At 38.1% G+C, this 16,613-nt stretch overlaps 1 protein-coding gene across 5 annotated transcripts in view; it reads right to left on the reverse strand.

Annotated features, from left to right (window-relative positions):
• Positions 1 to 2,407: 2,407 nt before the first annotated feature.
• UBE2K (ubiquitin conjugating enzyme E2 K) overlaps positions 2,408 to 16,613 on the reverse strand; it is a 76,543-nt gene continuing 62,337 nt past the window's right edge. For 2 of the 5 annotated variants that reach the window (XM_006732317.3, XM_031027020.2), the window contains 2 exons: positions 13,065 to 13,193; positions 2,408 to 12,738 (listed from right to left, as the gene is read on the reverse strand). In XM_006732317.3, coding sequence (XP_006732380.1) covers positions 12,664 to 12,738; positions 13,065 to 13,193 — 204 coding nt within the window. In that variant the 3' untranslated portion in view covers positions 2,408 to 12,663. The remainder of the gene's footprint in view (positions 12,739 to 13,064; positions 13,194 to 16,613) is intronic. The other 3 variants (XR_014143059.1, XR_014143058.1, XR_014143057.1) reach the window with 3 other exon arrangements.

Below are 16,613 nucleotides of genomic sequence, written 5' to 3' on the forward strand. Positions count from 1 at the left end.
TGGGTTACTGTTCATTGAGTCCTGGTCAGCTGCTCATCCTGTTTCTTCAGTGTAAAATAAATAGAATTTAAAAAGTACTCTAGGGGCGCCTGGGTGGCTCAGTCGTTAAGCGTCTGCCTTCGGCTCAGGTCATGATCCCAGGGTCCTGGGATCGAGCCCCGCATCGGGCTCCCTGCTCGGTGGGAGGCCTGCTTCTCCCTCTCCCACTCCCGCTGCTTGTGTTTCCTCTCTCGCTGTCAAATAAATAAAATCTTCAAAAAAAAAAAAAAAGTACTCTATTTGGGGGCGCCTGGGTGGCTCAGTTGGTTAAACGACTGCCTTCGGCTCAGGTCATGATCCTTGAGTCCCTGGATCGAGTCCCGCATCGGGCTCCCTGCTCGGCAGGGAGTCTGCTTCTCCCTCTGACCCTCCTCCCTCTCATGCTGTCTCTCATTCTCTCTCTCAAATAAATAAAATCTTAAAAAAAAAAAAAAAGTACTCTATTTGTTTTGAAGTATTAAGTGAGATAATACATAATATCTAAAATGCCACCTGGGGACGCCTGGGTGGCTCAGTTATTAAGCATCTGCCTTCGGCTCAGGTCATGATCCAGGGTCCTGGGATTGAGTCCTACATCAGGCTCCTTGCTCAACAGGGAGGCTGTTTCTCCCTCTGCCTGCCACTCCCCCTGCTTGTGCTCTCTGACAAATAAATAAAATCTTTAAAAAGTTAAATAAAAGGCCATCTGATATAAAGTAAAAACCCAGTATTAATTCACATTCTGCTTTGAAAAACAATGCTAAGGGGCGCCTGGGTGGCTCAGTCGTTAAGTGTCTGCCTTCGGCTCAGGTCGTGATCCCGGCGTCCTGGGATCGAGCCCCACATCGAGCCCCGCATCGGGCTCCCTGCTCCACGGGAAGCCTGCTTCTCCCTCTCCCACTCCCCCTGCTTGTGTTCCCTCTCTCGCTGTGTCCCTGTCAAATAGATAAAAATAAAATCTTTAAAAAAAAAAAAAGCTAAGATTATTCTAATTTCTTAAGAAACACTTAAGACTGCAAAATTCAAGTGAACAAGGGACCTGAACAGAGAGGAATACCAATGCAAATTAACCCTTGAAATGACAACCAATCACATTATATCTTAAAAAACAAACCCACATTACTTGCACCTTCGCAGTATTTTTTTAAAGATTTTATTTGACAGACAGAGGCAGGCAGAGGGAGAGGGAAAAGCAGGCTCCCTGCTGAGCAGAGAGCCCAACAGTAGTATTTTTTAAATGAATACTTACATTTCAGAAAGAGTGGGGTGACCCTTTCATGTATGTTAGTGGTAATATTAATTAGTACATCGTAGGAAAGTATTTTAGCAATAAAGCAAATCCCTACAGATTGTCCTTTTTAAAATTTATTTTTATTTAAAGATTTATTTCAGTGAGAGAGAGAGAGAGCACAAGTGAGCATGGGGAAGGAGGGGCAGAGGGAGGGAGAGTGTCCCAAGCCGACTCTGTGTTGAGTGTGGAGCCTGACACGAGGCTCAATCTCATGACCCTGAGATCACAACTTGATCTGAAACCAAGAGTCTGATCTTCAACCAATTGTGCCACCCAGGAGCCCCTTTTTTATTTTTTAGGTAATCTTTACACCCAATATGGGGATCAAACTCATAACCCCGAGATGAAGAGTCACATGCCTCACTGAGCCAACCAGGTGCTCCTGCAGATTGTCCTTAATTAAGGAAGTAATCTGAAATGCATACAAAGTGATTCAATATGGCATTTTTCATTTTATCGAAGTAGTATATATAGATTTTAAGTCAACTATTACTAAAGGATTATTTTTAAATAATAACTAGTAAAGGCTGCAGTTTTGGAGTAATGAAAATGACTAAAATCGAGCTAACAGATGCACAACTCTGTGAATATACTAAAAGCCACTGAACTGTACATTTTATTTTAAAGATTTTATTTATTTGACAGAGAGAGAGCAAGAGACAACAAGCAGGGGGAGTGGCAGAGGGAGAGGGAGAAGCAGGCTCCCTGCTCAATGCAGTCCTCAATCCCAGGACACCAGGGATCATGGCCTGAGCCAAAGGCAGAAGCTTAACGGACTGAGCCACCCAGGCATCCTTGAACTGTGTATATATATTTTTTTATATTTTATTTTTTTTAAAGATTCATTTATTTGACACAGAGAGAGTGCACAAGCAGGGGGAGCAGCAGGCAGGAGAGGGGGAAGCAGGCCCCCCCATGGAGCAGGGAGCCCGACACAGGGCTCGATCTGAGGACTCCGGGATCATGACCTGAGCCGAAGGCAGATGCCCAACCGAGCCACCCAGGGACCCCTGAACTGTACATTTTAAATGGGCAAATGATATGGTATGGGAATTACATGTCACCAAGTCTGTTAAAAACACACATAGACAGCATATCTTGACACACACAGCATATAATTTCATTTAAAGGCAAACATTTTCAAAATAATATGCTTACATGACTATATTTTTATTCATTGACTTAAAACATACTTTAAAGGTAGACACGTTCTTAGCTCTCTTAGATCATCCATCCCCCTTCCATTCTTCATGTTTTAGTATTTGGCAAGTCTGGTAAAATAGTTTACATTATGACTATATGGTTATTGATTGCTAAATGACCATGCTTTGAATGTTTTACATCGTTGTTTTCCTAGAACAATTACATCTTTTTTCAAGATTTATTTTAGAAAGGGAGCGAGAGCGCGTGAGCAATCAAGGGCAGCAGCAGAGGGAGAGGGAGAATTCTGAAGCAGACTCCCCACTGAGCACTGAGCTCAACTTGGGGCCCAATCCCAGGACACTGAGATCATGATCTGAGCCGAAATCAAGAGTCAGCCGCTTAACCGACTGAGCCACCGCAGTGCCCCACATCTTTTTTTTTTTATTAGCTTTCTGTATACCTACTATTGTCAATTTTTTCCTTGCACTCTAATTAATTCCAATGTAATTTCACGTATGGTAAAATATATTAGATGATCTATCAGTTCCTTTCATTTTGTTGATCTTCTCCAGACTATTTCATCCTTCTGGTGGGTCCTCTATGTATTGGAATGGCTGTTCAAGCCTGCTTCACAACTGGCATTCTGGATTTCTCTTCACTCATTCCAGAAACAACCAGCTCCTATATTGTATCTCATGTCTCTTTTGCACAGCTTATTCCTCCATTTTGGTGAGTGCATCATTCAGGTGCTTCCCAAGAAAAAGACAATAAAAGACAAAAATGTTTTGAGACTTGAATATATGAAACTATCTTTTTTTTTTTAAGATTTTATTTGAGAGAGAGAGCACAAGAGGGGGAGGGCCAGAGGGAGAAGCAGACTCCCCGCTGAGCAGGGAGCCCGATGCGGGACTCGATCCCGAGACTCCAGGATCATGACCTGAGCTAAAGACAGTTGCTTAACCACCTGAGCCACCCAGGCGCGCCCAAAACTATCTTTAGCCTACACTGACACCTCACCTGGGAACAGAATTTAGAAATAATTTTTCACTCAAAACTTCTCAATCACTGCTTCATTGTCCTAGCTTCCCATATCACTGTTGAGAAACTTGAGGACATTCTTTTTTTTTAATTTTATTTTATTGTTATGTTAATCACCATACATCATTAGTTTTTGATGTAGTGTTCCACGATTCATTGTTTGTGCATAACACCCAGTGCTCCATTCAATACGTGCCCTCTTTAATACCCATCACCAGGCTAACCCATCCCCCCACTCCCCTCCCCTCTAGAACCCTCAGTTTGTTTCTGAGAGTCCATAGTCTCTCATGGTTCGTCTCCCACTCTGATTTCCCCTTCATTTTTCCCTTCCTACTTTTTTTTTTAAACATATAATGTATTTGTTTCAGAGATACAGGTCTGTGGCTCATCAGTCTTACACAATTCACAGCGCTCACCATAGTACATACCCTCCCCAATGTCTATCACCCAGCCACACCATACCTCCAACCCCCACCACTCCAGCAACCCTCAGTTTTTTTCCTGAGATTAAGAATTCCACTTGAGGGGCGCCTGGGTGGCAGTTGGTTAAGCGACTGCCTTCGGCTCGGGTCATGATCCTGGAGTCCCGGGATCAAGTCCCACATCGGCTCCCTGCTCAGCGGGGGGTCTGCTTCTCCCTCTGACCCTCTTCAATCTCATGCTCTCATTCTCTCAAATAAATAAATAAAATCTTTAAAAAAAAAAAAAGAATTCCACTTGAGGACATTCTTATCCCCCGTTCATTTAAGGGGCCTATTTCCCAAACTCCCAATTCCATTTTTTGGGCTGTCTCATTTTCCTAATGTTCTGAAACAAAACATGCCTCGCTGTGGGTCTTTTCCCACTGTGTTGGGTGCTCAATAGGTTCCCTCACAATACAGTGTCCTGAAATGTCCCTGATTATTTTAATACTTTGCCTCATTCCATTTTCTTTAAGTTCCTATTAGGGGTGCCTGGGGGGCTCAGTCAGTTAAGCATCCAACTCTTCGATTTTAGCTCAGGTCATGATCTCAGGGTCGTGAGATTGAGCCCTGTGTCGGGCTTTGTGCAGAGTCAGATTATCTCTTCCTCTTCCCCAGCTCGTGCTAACTCTCTCTAAAATAAAGAAAATCTTTTTTAAACAAGTTCCTATTAGGGGAGCCTGGGGCAAATGCCTTCGGCTTGGGTCATGATCCCAGGGTCCTGGGATCGAGCCCTGCATCGGGCTCCCTGCTCAGCGGGGAGCCTGCTTCTCTCTCTCCCTCTCCCTGCTGCTGCCCCTGTTTGTGCGCTGTCAAATAAATAAATAAAAAATCTTTAAAAAAAAAAAAAGTTCCTATTAGATGTTGGACCTTCTGAAGTGATCCTGTAATTTTAAACATTTTGTATTTAAAAATTTTTATTTTACCTATTTTCTTTTTTTAAAAATTTATTAGAGAGAGAGAGAGAGAGCATGCATGAGAGCCAGGGGAGGGGCAGAGGGAAAGGCAGAGAAGCCTGATAAGGGGCTTGATCTCATGACCCTGAGACCACGAGCTGAGCTGAAATCAAGAGTTGGATGTTTAAGAGACTAAGCCACCCAGGCGCCCCTTTGTTGTACTTCTTAAACTTCAAATGTTTTAATTAAATTTTGTTGTAGTAATTTACAAAATCTATTTTATAAAGCATTCTGTACTTTCCTCATGGACGCAAGAACTTATCTTGTCTTTGAAGGTAGTTGTATTTTCAGATTTTCTTCTCCCTGTACTGATCTTTTTTTTTTTTAAAGATTTATTTATTTCTTTGTCAGAGACACAGCGAGAGAGGGAACACAAGCAGGGGCAGAGGGAGAGGGAGAAGCAGACTCCCCACTGAGCAGGGAGCCTGAGGCGGGGCTTGATCCCAGAACCCCAGGATCACAACTTGAGTTGAAGGCAGATGCTTAATCAACTGAGCCACCCTCCAGGCGCCCCAGTTAGGCCTATTTTAAACGCGCTCAAAACACATTAGCATACAGTTGGGTAAAATCATCTAACACAAAGCCTATTTTGTAATAAAGTCCTGAATGTATCATGTAATTTATTGAATACTGTATTGAAAGTGAAAAACAGGACGGCTGTATGTGTACAGAATCGTTCTATCATTATTTACCCTCGTATCACGTGGCTAACCGGGAGCTGCAGCTCACTCCTACTGCCCAGCATCACAAGAGACTATCATACTGCAAACTACTAAGCCAGAAAAAGATAGTAATTCAAAATTTTAAGTATGGTTTCTAAAGAATGCAAATTGCTTTTGCACCATCATAAGGTAACAACAACAACAAAAAAACTAAATTAAACCACTGAAAGTCAGGGACTATCTGTACTAAATGAAGATTAGGGACAAAAATAGGGAGTGAAGAGATACTATGTATAATTGATGGAATAGAAACGTAATTAATATAGGTGTTAGGTAACCTAAAAAGGAAAACCAGAAACATTTAAAAGCTACTTTCTCAATGGATTAGTACTACAGGTAGGAAGAGGATTATAGATTTCACATTATGAACTCTTCATTACTTCTCGTTGTTAAAAATGCATGTTTATCATTTGGAAAACGTATTTTTTAAAGGAAAGTCAACCATGCTAATAATCACCTCAGCAGACTATCATCCTGAATTCGTTTTTTTTTTTTTTTTCCTAAGTAAACTCTATGTCCAATGTGGGGCTTGAACTCACAACCCCAAGATCAAGAGTCACATACTCTACCTACTGAACCAGCTAGGTGCCCCACATTTGTTCCTTTATAAAAATTTTGCCTTTTGATTTTACCTTAATGTCATGACATCTTAGGTTAACCTGAAACGAGCTACACCTCTCTCATAGAAACAGAAGTGTGACATTATTCAATTACGAACTGAAGTATCTGTAGTGGAATAAAATATTAAAATAAAAATATTAAAACAAATGGAATAAAATGGTCTTTAGGGCCAATTAGATTTTGTGGTTTAAAAGATCATCTTCTATGGGCTCCATAAACCAAGAACACTGCTATTTATTCTATTATTACAAAAACAGAAAATAGTATGTTTGGTGCATGTAAAGCAACTTCAACAGAAGTCATGGAACCTTAAATACAGTTGAAGCTAGTTTACCAAAACATTCTTTTCAATTCATACCATTGATCTGACTGGTTTGGGTACACTTTCCTTGAAGACCTTACTCCCACCTGAACTGGTTTTCCTTTTCATGCTTGCAAATGATCCCTTCATATTTCCTAGTTTTAAGGAAAACAAGAATAGCATTAAAATGTCTTAAAACGCTACCAAGTTTAGGAGGCACATATAAATTAACAATATGATGGGGTTTCTACAGCAAAAACCCTGTCACTCTAGGTATCCAAGTCATTTAGTTTTCCATATTAAAAAAAAAAGAGCGAGCCTGGAAGCTTCCCCTTTTCCCTTAAAATTATACAATCCTATAAATACGGTTGGAAGATACCAGTGCAATGTCAATGCCATTACTCTTGTTCCTCAATATTGCTCAGGACACAAGGTCATTCTTCTAACAATATAATGCAAGTAATAATGTGCACAAAAAGGAATATATGTACTTCACGTATTAAAAATGAACCGAGGAATAAATACAATAACTAAAAAGCTGTATGTGAGTTGTGTGAGTGAAGAAAAGGCACTACTAGTTGCCCTTAAATCAAGTTAGGCATAATCTGTACATGCAGCAAAGCTTTTACGCCATAAATGAGAAACAGAGTATTAGGTATATTAACTCTGTAAGAAATAAAATATACTTTGGGTTCCTCAAATGTCCAAGTTTTCTAGTATTTGTCTTATTTTACCTATATTAATAAAAGGCTCTATAAATATTGTACACTGAGTATTTAAACAGCTTGGCCTTTTTGACTTTGGTTCTGTATCTTATTAAAAGGTACAATAGGGAGATTAGAATACAGTTGTGCTTTAATGTCTTTTTACTGAAATGGGGTAAAATGAACATTACAACATGAATGCATGGATAGTATATTACTGTAGGACATACTCCTAAGAGGTATTAGAGAATTCATGTTATTTCACTGAAAATCTTTAATTCTTTGATGACTGAAACAAAACTTATACCAAGTGTTTACTACCCTAAAAATCTGACCATCCTTTGCTAGGGGTTGGTATGAGAGCTCACTTGAAGTCCATCTGTTATTCTTGATTTAATATGTAAAGATCCAGCTTGCTCCATGAAAAGAGCACTTCATACTGGTATTCCAGTCAGGAGCAATTCCATCTCCAGGCTACAGAAAAGTCATAGGTCTGCTGAAAGCTGGTTATGAATGCCCTAGAGACATAAAGTAACAATCAGTTTTGCCATGTAAAAAAACTAGTACAAACCCTAACCAATATAGCCTCTTTTAGTTATCAGTATTAGAGGCAGGGGATAATCCAAGGATAGTAACCCAGGACTTTCTGAAACAATTCAAGAGTCTTTTCCATGGGAACAAGCACCCTCCTTTCCAGAACTATTTGTGTGCACAGATGAAAACAGAATAAACATTACCTTCAGTACCAATTCACTCTGGATTACTCTAAATTTTGGATTAGGACCTAGCCAAATAATGTTCTATTTTCAAATAAATAACTTCAATTAAAAGTTTCAACACATTTTAAAATTCAAAGATCTAATATAATTTATCCCATTTATCATATGCTCATTACTATGAACCTTGTCTAGGAGACAGACCTACTTGCTTCTTTTTCTTGCTCAAAGTAATGTGGAAGTTTAACCGCCTGCCTAGATGAGTACCCAGAAAGAAGATATAAACCATTTTCAGGGGAAAACATGCATGCATTTATTTTTAAGAATTCCTAGTAAGGGGGGGAAAAAAAATTCAACATCTTTAAAAATGTGTTTATTTTTTAAAAAATCAGTTGTGTACAAAAGTGTTTCGTAGTTTTTAATTCTCAAGACAAATACCCAACCCTCCACCCATAGCCCACCCTGCTTCAATGGTCTTTCTGGTAACCCTCCCATTTTCCCCTTACAGGAAGTTAATGGCTCAGAATAGATCCTCCTACAGAATTTATCATCACTAACAGATTGTTTAGAATAGAGATCTAGAGAAGCTAACAAGCAAGGTTCTTTCTCAGTGAGGTTAATGAGAATCCCTATAATGGCAGTAGACTTCCAGCAGACACCACAACAAAGCACCATCAATTGCTGAAAGCTAAAAAATAGATTATTTTCAATAGTATTTCATTTTCTATTGGAAAAGTCTTTAAATTACATTAAATAAGTCTCTTTCCCCCCAAAGAAATAGTCTAGCTTTTATTATGATGCCTGTAAAAAGTAGGTAACAGCAAGCACACAAGGATCGTTTAACAGCACAGTGCAATGATTTGTATTCACTCACCCCCTAGAACCAAACTGATAAACTGTGCCACACCTGATTATATATATAGCAGCGTGGTTGAAATAACCAAGCAAAAGGTGACACATTCACAACTTACATTTAGGTGATGATCACAGGCTTATGAGGGTAGATCAGTCCAATAAAGCAGTAACAGAACAAACAGGACAAGGGAGAGACTAACATTCCCCTATCCCTATGCCACAAGATTTGATCCATATTGCAACAGTGCAAACAGAACATGTGACATTATATGATAGACACTGCAGAAAAGTAACATTTGGGAAAAAGGCTATTTATCAGTAAATACTTCAAGTTGCCTTCTTCCCCAGTGATAGCAAACAGCTGATCTTAAGCATTTATTTTAAACTGGTACTAAAGGAATGGAAATGCAAGTTTTTTAAACCAATGGTTTGTACCCTGGAATTGAAATTTCTTGAACTAGAAAAAGTGATTAATACATCATTTTGTAAAAGTCCATGAAATAAAGTTAACTGTAAACAGCTTCCTTTATCATATCCAAACATTGTTTCCATCTATGTACAAGGAAGTATATACCTGGCTCCAACCCTTCCCTGCCCGAATCCATCTTAAATTTAAAACAACAACAAAAATGCTTTATTTCCTGTGTTGCTACAAGTACTGTGGAAACATTATCATACCCTAACTGCAGAGTTTTAAAAGCTCAAATCAGGCATACACTTATAGCCAAGATCTGCTTTTCACATCGACAAACTTATTAATAAGCAGCCTAAGCAGTAACACAATATGCTGCATTCTGCAGCGCATAAATAAGCAATATCCACTTTAACTGCCAATTCTTTCTTATACTTTAAAAAATTATTTTTGCATAGTTTTAAGCGCCACCAACAATCACAAATGTGAAATACTTCCAAAAAGAAAAAAGAAGTCAGTCTTTCATTTCATAGATTACTCTCCTCAAAAGCAAAATACCCAGAATCCAAACATATATATACTTGAATGTATTACGTGTTTAAGTAAACCACAGTCACAATTCCAAATATTTGAGGGAGCCAACTCAGAGAATCTAATTTAGTACAAAGTTCTCAAATATTGATATACTACCTACTGTATACTTACTTGGGGGACAAACTGCTATTCATTCATTCAGTAATCTATAGTGAAATACTACTATACAGCTAAGTATTTGTCCTTTTAAAAGTTGGGCACATACCCAGGAAATAGACCCAATTTTAATAAAAACCTCCTGGAATATCAGCGACCTCTAGCAAATCTGCCTGCCCTAAATGAGATATTTAAAAAAAAAAAAAAAATATATATATATATATATGTATTAAATATATATATATATATTTAACCATAATTTTTGAGGCTTTTACAACTGATGAATCACACAAAATTGAGAATTATAAAAATAATTTCCACCAGGGTACCTTTTCTCTAGACCTGCAGTTTTAGTGTCCGTTTCCCAAACCTGTAAGACCAGAGGAAAAAAAGCAATTGCCTTAATTTTTATGTTTGGGAAAACTACATTTATCTGTAGAGAAGTGAAAAACAAGAAACAGAAGGACAGTGGGAAATGCACCAGAAAGGAAAGAGGGATTATCACATTTAATGTAAATGAGGTAAATATATTTTTGAAATAAAAAATGCATTATGGAAAACCTCTTTTACCAAATATTGTACTTTTCAATTTCCTGGGCACTGAGGATATTGAATTGCAGTTGGATGAGATTACCTATGGGGTTAATGTGCTTAAAAATCAAAGGCAAGGTATAAAGGTACAGCTGCCTCCAAGAGCTAAGTATGTAACGTTTGACCTTAGTAACCTCTGAGTTCATTCTCTCTTTTGTCTAACCACAGGACAATTAAATATACCCTGATAATACAGGCAAATAGTAAATTGGGTAGATGTGTTTGATACTGAAAATAATCCAAATATTACCAAGCCAACCCTCCACTAAAAAAAAAAATTAATTCTAACCAACGGTGGAACAAAACTGTCCACATTTCACACAATCCCAACCTTACTTCAAAATATAAAGAAAAGTACAAGGTTTTAGCTATTTAAAATAAATAAAGAAAAATCTTGTTTCCTTTGGCATCTTTAGAAAGTAACTAAACTATAACAATTAAAGGAGGTGATTGTATAAAGAAATTTATGCTTAAGCAAACATATAGGGGGAAAAAACATAGCAACTTGTGTTTAGTATGCAATAATATCAACTACAAGAGCTTACTATTAATTAGGAAAGCCTTACAAGTTTTTGGAAGAACCTTCACATCTTTAACATTACAATATATTTAATAATGGTTCTTTTATTGCTTCTAAGATTATTGAGAAGTCAAATGAAATTATGCTGAATTTATGGTTCAAAACTATTTTCCAAACACTTAATGATTATAATTTAGGATAAATAACACTTGAAGAAAGCAAACCTTTTATAATATGACTTTCAATATACAGCCTTACTTTAATTCATTCTCATTCCATTACATTGTTATTTGCATTGGTCCTGAAAATTTAATAAGAACTGTGTTTCTATGTATAGAACTGCCTGCATAAATCCATTTCAGCCTTCATAAAATGGTCACATTAGTGTTTGAGCTTGCAAAACTAATAATTTTCAAACTTTTGAACTTAGAATGAAATGTAACTTTAATACGAATAGAAAGTCTGACTATGTACAAGAAAAGGTAAAGTTTTCAATTCTCATCAGAAACATCATAAAGAAAGCTAGATTTATAACACACTTCTATTCCTAAGTGTATCTGAAGTATGTACAGTAAAACACCACACAGCTTTCATGTGTCAATAGGGGCAAATGCAAGCAAGAGTGACTTGTAAAGTACCTGATAAAGCAATCTCTATAAAGCCAAAATTAGGCTAAAAAACTGCCAACAGTTGATTGCATCCCTGCAAGTTTGCAAAGAAAATTTCATCAGTTTAAAAAGAGATGTCAAATTCACTGAAAAACTAAGTTGGGTTCCTTCATTAAATCTTGGGAATACTACAACATTAAGTATTTACTGTTTTTGCAAGAGGAACAAAACTGGCAGCTCCATTTTTACATTATTACTCACATAGGAAAGTTTTAAGAGTGAAGAACTGTAACAAAACATTCCAAATGGACGACCTAAAAATGGAGCAAGGGATACTGCCCCTCAGCATTTTTCTCCACCAAATATAGAGAAATTTACTATTAGAATATTAGCTGTGTGTGGCAAGAGGGGGAAAAATAGATATGGTGTCCCAGTCTGTTGACAAGGACAAAAAGGCTCTGAATAGGTCACCATCTTCAATTCTGGATAAATCTCATATTTAAGAATTCTCAAATGCTTAAAATGGTGGTCTTTTCAGCTACCCATCCTAAGAAGTCAAGTACAAGCATGCAAGTAAATTCACAGGCACAGAGGATCCATGTTAAAAACAGTTAAGGTAGCTGTGATGCAACACCAACAATTTGAATGGCCCTGACACACTCAAAATATTATCTTAATTATTCAACAAAATCCTGAAGCAAACTCTTGCTAGTCTTGGTACACTGCTAAACACTAAAGTAGCATGTTTTTTCCATGGTTTTAGCTTAGCTCAAAGAATTTTTACACTATTAAGAAAAAAAATTAAAGTATTTCCCCTTTTTAAATTTACACAGACGTTTAATTAGCTTTATTTACAGAGCAGGGATTTTTTTCAGTCTCCAATGTTGCCTAGATAACATCATTAGGCAAGAATGCCAGTTTAAAAGAAATCTATGCAGAATCCTAAAAATAACAGATGTTGATGCTCCTCAAGAAGGGGCAAGCTTGACTTATATCAGCAGCTCTTTCTCTATGCCTCAGTTACTCAGAAGCAATTCTGTTGCAGTCTCTACATCCCATGATTTTGAAGACAAGGCCACTATTACCGCATTCTGTAGAGAAGAAAAGGGGACAAAAAAATCAAATCTCAAAATATTTTTAAAATACTGAATCACGCACTATCTTTATATTGCGAAAGCACACCTTGTTTTCTTGTTTTTTTAAGTTGCCTTGTAATTGTAGTGCATAAAAAGCTTCTAAACCAATGACTGGGGGGAATTAGCAAAAGGAAAAGAAAAGAATCACTGATTGTAATAACATAAGAAAGTTTATAAAAACTAGATTTAGAGTATCTTTGAGCCACTTTTGTCAGCCAAGGATCTGCAGCAATAATATAACTCAACCAATATATCAAAATAAGTAAGCCTTTGGTACTTACCCTATCAAAGCCCATAGCACATAGGTTTTCTATTTTTTTGGTGTATTCTGGACTAGAAACTGGTGCTCCAGCATACACATGTGCCCAAAGTCGAGCTGTCTGTTTGAACATTTCGGGATTTTGTTTGTACTATAATGAAGAAACAAATTGAATGACATGACAATACAGTCACAATATTCAATATTTAATTACCTAAGAACTGGCTTTTTCTAAGTAAAAGTAATTTACATTTAAAATGTAATTGATTCAACTTTCTGCTGCATACTAGGTCACTCAAGAAAAAAGGTCCGACCTGAAGCTGTGATTCACAAGTGTTTACCAAAAAAAAAAAAGACCAATTATATTTATCAACTTTAATCTCCAATTTCAATAGATATAAGTAACAGAAAACTAATACTAATTGAAGTGAGGTACAGACATGTTTCTGAACACTGCAAAGTGTCAAACATTATACAACCAAACAGAATTGTTTGCTTCTAAAATTGTATGGACATTAACTAACAAATGTGACGGACTTTTATATTAACCACAGCTCAGAAAAAAATACAACTAGACTTTGCTGCTTTGCTAGAACGGTATTCGTATACAATGATTTAAGAAAATACCATGTGCAAAGCCTTTTTTCAAAAGATTTTATTTTGGGGGCACCTGGCTCGCTCAGTTGGTAGAGCAGGCAAACTCTTGTTCTCGGTGTTTTGAGTTCAGGCCCCATGTTGGGCATGGAGCCTACTTAAAGGAAAAAAAAAGATTTTTAAGTAATCTCTACACCCATCATGGGGCTCAAACTTACAATCCTGAGATCAAGAGTCACATGCTCCACTGACTGAGCCAGTCATGCTCCACTGGCATGCTCCACTGACTCAACATGCAGTCTTTTTTTTTTTTTTTTAAAGATTTTATTTATTTTTTTGTCAGAGAGAGAGCGCACAAGTAGGGAGAGCTGCAGGGAGAGGGAGAAGCAGGCTCACCAAGCAGGGAGTCCGATACAGGGCTCGATCCCGGGACGCTGGGATCATGACCTGAGCCGAAGGTAGACACTTAACCGACTGAGCCACCCAGGCATCCCTCAATATGCAGTCTTAACTTACAGCATCTTTTGAGATGTTTATGAACTCATAGTACTTTTAAAAGGTAAGACTTCCCATTCTCATTAGAAAGAGATAATAAATTCATTCTTAAATACTCTGGAACCAATATTACTTAACAAATGAAGTATAAATTTAAAATAACTGTTCAATTCACTTTAATATTTCTTTTAAAAGTATTTTACATGTACTGAATATTTTAAGACTGATCAGCTTCTATTATAGATTAAAATGATAAATCTAGTTTCTACCTTGTTAATTCCTAACGAGGAAGTAAGTCAAATTACTGGACTCTCTGAGGAGCTAGAGGAAAGCTGTAAGTCCAACTTCAGCCTTTGAGGCTCAGAACGTCACAGGAAATCAAAGCTGAGATTCAAGCCATGCTTCTGACTACCAAAAGCAAATCAACAGTACATACATACAGCATGTAAAACCCTAATTCTAAGCACTCTGAAACAAACAACAGTAGAATGTATTAATAAAGATATACATAAAATAAGGAGTGAACAGCTTTTCAAGGGAAAGGAATAGGTTTACTAAGAGGAACCAGGCAGAGGAAACATGGCAGATTGAGTGAAATGACCGGCAGAAATGAACATCATCTTGAAAAAGCAGGAGTCCAAGAAACAGTAAAAATTTAGGAGACGAAGCTGGGTTTGTAGACAATTCAAATCATGGAAAGACTATAAACTAAAGAATCTGGATTTACCAAGTAGGTGATAGCAGAGCTTCCTTTTTTTTTTAAAAAAAAAGATTTTATTTATTTATTTGACAGAGAGAGACACAGCGGGAGAGGGAACACAAACAGAGGGGGTGGGAGAAGGAGAAGCAGGCTTCCCGCCGAGCAGGGAGTCTGATGCGGGGCTCGATCCCAGGACCCTAGGATCATAACCTGAGCTGAAGGCAGACACTTAACAACTGAGCCACCCAGGCACCCCCGATAGCAGAGCTTCTAATAGGTTTTTAGTAGTAAAGTAAAGTAAGATTTGTACTTTAAAAAGTTCACTGTTATCAATGCAGAAGATGGGATGAGGAAGAGGTCAAGGAAGGGACAGCTATCAGAGTAGTTGAATTGAGAATTTTTTTTTTTTTTTTTAGATTTATTTGAGAGGGAGAGTACAGAGGCGGAGTGACAGGGAGAAGCAGACTCCCCGCTGAGCAGAGAGCCCATTGTGGGACTCAAACCCAGGACCCTGAGATCATGACCTAAGCCAAAGGGAGACGCCTAACCGACTGAGCCACCCAGGTGCCTGAGTTTTTTAAAATGTGAACTAAGGCAAATCAGAGAAGTATGAAAGAGATACTAGGAATGGAATCACCAAGAGAAAAGGAGGCATAGAGAATTCCAAGTCTGTGGCTTGGATATTTAAGCTGATGATGGTATCATATAAGGATGGACAAGTTCATAGGATTTAAGATTCTATGTTCAGTATGGGAATGTGCTGAGGTATCCATGAAACATTCATAAAGAACTATCCAGTTCTTTTTTTTTTTTTTAAAGATTTTTATTTATTTATTTGACAGAGAGAGTGAGAGCAGGAACACAAGCAGGGGGAGTGGGAGAGGGAGAAGCAGGCTTCTCGCCAAGCAGGGAGCCCCATGTGGGGCTCGATCCTAGCACCCTGGGATCATGACCTGAGCCGAAGGCACATGCTTAACAACTGAGTCACCCAGGCGCCCGTAGAACTATCCAGTTCTGAATAGGCTCTTGGGCTCAGGGAGAGGTCAAGCCTAAACATTTTCTCAATTCACAGGTGGTATCAGTGTGGATACGATCATCCAAGTGACCATATGTAATGGAAAATAAAAGAAACAATGTCTAAACCAAGGAACTCTGTTTAAAAGGAGGAAGAAGAGAAATAATTGTAGGAACCTATGAAGGAACAACTACAACTACCAAGATGAGAAGAGAGTAGTATCTCAGAAGTCAAGAGAAGAAAAAAATTCTAGGTCGGCGGCGGGGGGGGGGGGGGGGAGAGGGCTCAGTAAATCCTAACGGCTTAGAATAGGGGTTGGCAAACTTTCTCACAGGACCAGATAATAATTATTTCAAGCTTTCAGACCATACCGTTTTTGTTGCAACTACTCAACCCTGCCACTTGTGGCTGGAAGGTAAACAAACGGATGTGGCTGTATTCCAATAAAACATTATTTACAAAAATAGTAAGTCTAGCTATAATTCGCTGACCTCTGCCTTGGAGATCAGATCAGAACTGAAAAATATTTATTCCATTTGGCAATTTTAAGATCCTTCGTAACTTTTACCATGCCACTTCAGCCACAGCTGGAGCTGGTTAAAATTATCAGGTGGGGGAGAACATGGAGCAAATGTTTTACAACCTGAACCTCAGGACTGTGATCCTCCAAAGAGAGTGCTACTTGAAGAAAAGAAAAGAAGTCGAATGGCTTCTCAGGCATTTTGTTTTCTGTGCACAAAAAAGCCATAGCTGCAGTAGGGTGGCCC

The sequence above is a fragment of the Leptonychotes weddellii genome, chromosome 2 (genome assembly GCF_054177405.1).
Source record: "Leptonychotes weddellii isolate Sample4059 chromosome 2, ASM5417740v2, whole genome shotgun sequence".
Taxonomy (NCBI): domain Eukaryota; kingdom Metazoa; phylum Chordata; class Mammalia; order Carnivora; family Phocidae; genus Leptonychotes; species Leptonychotes weddellii.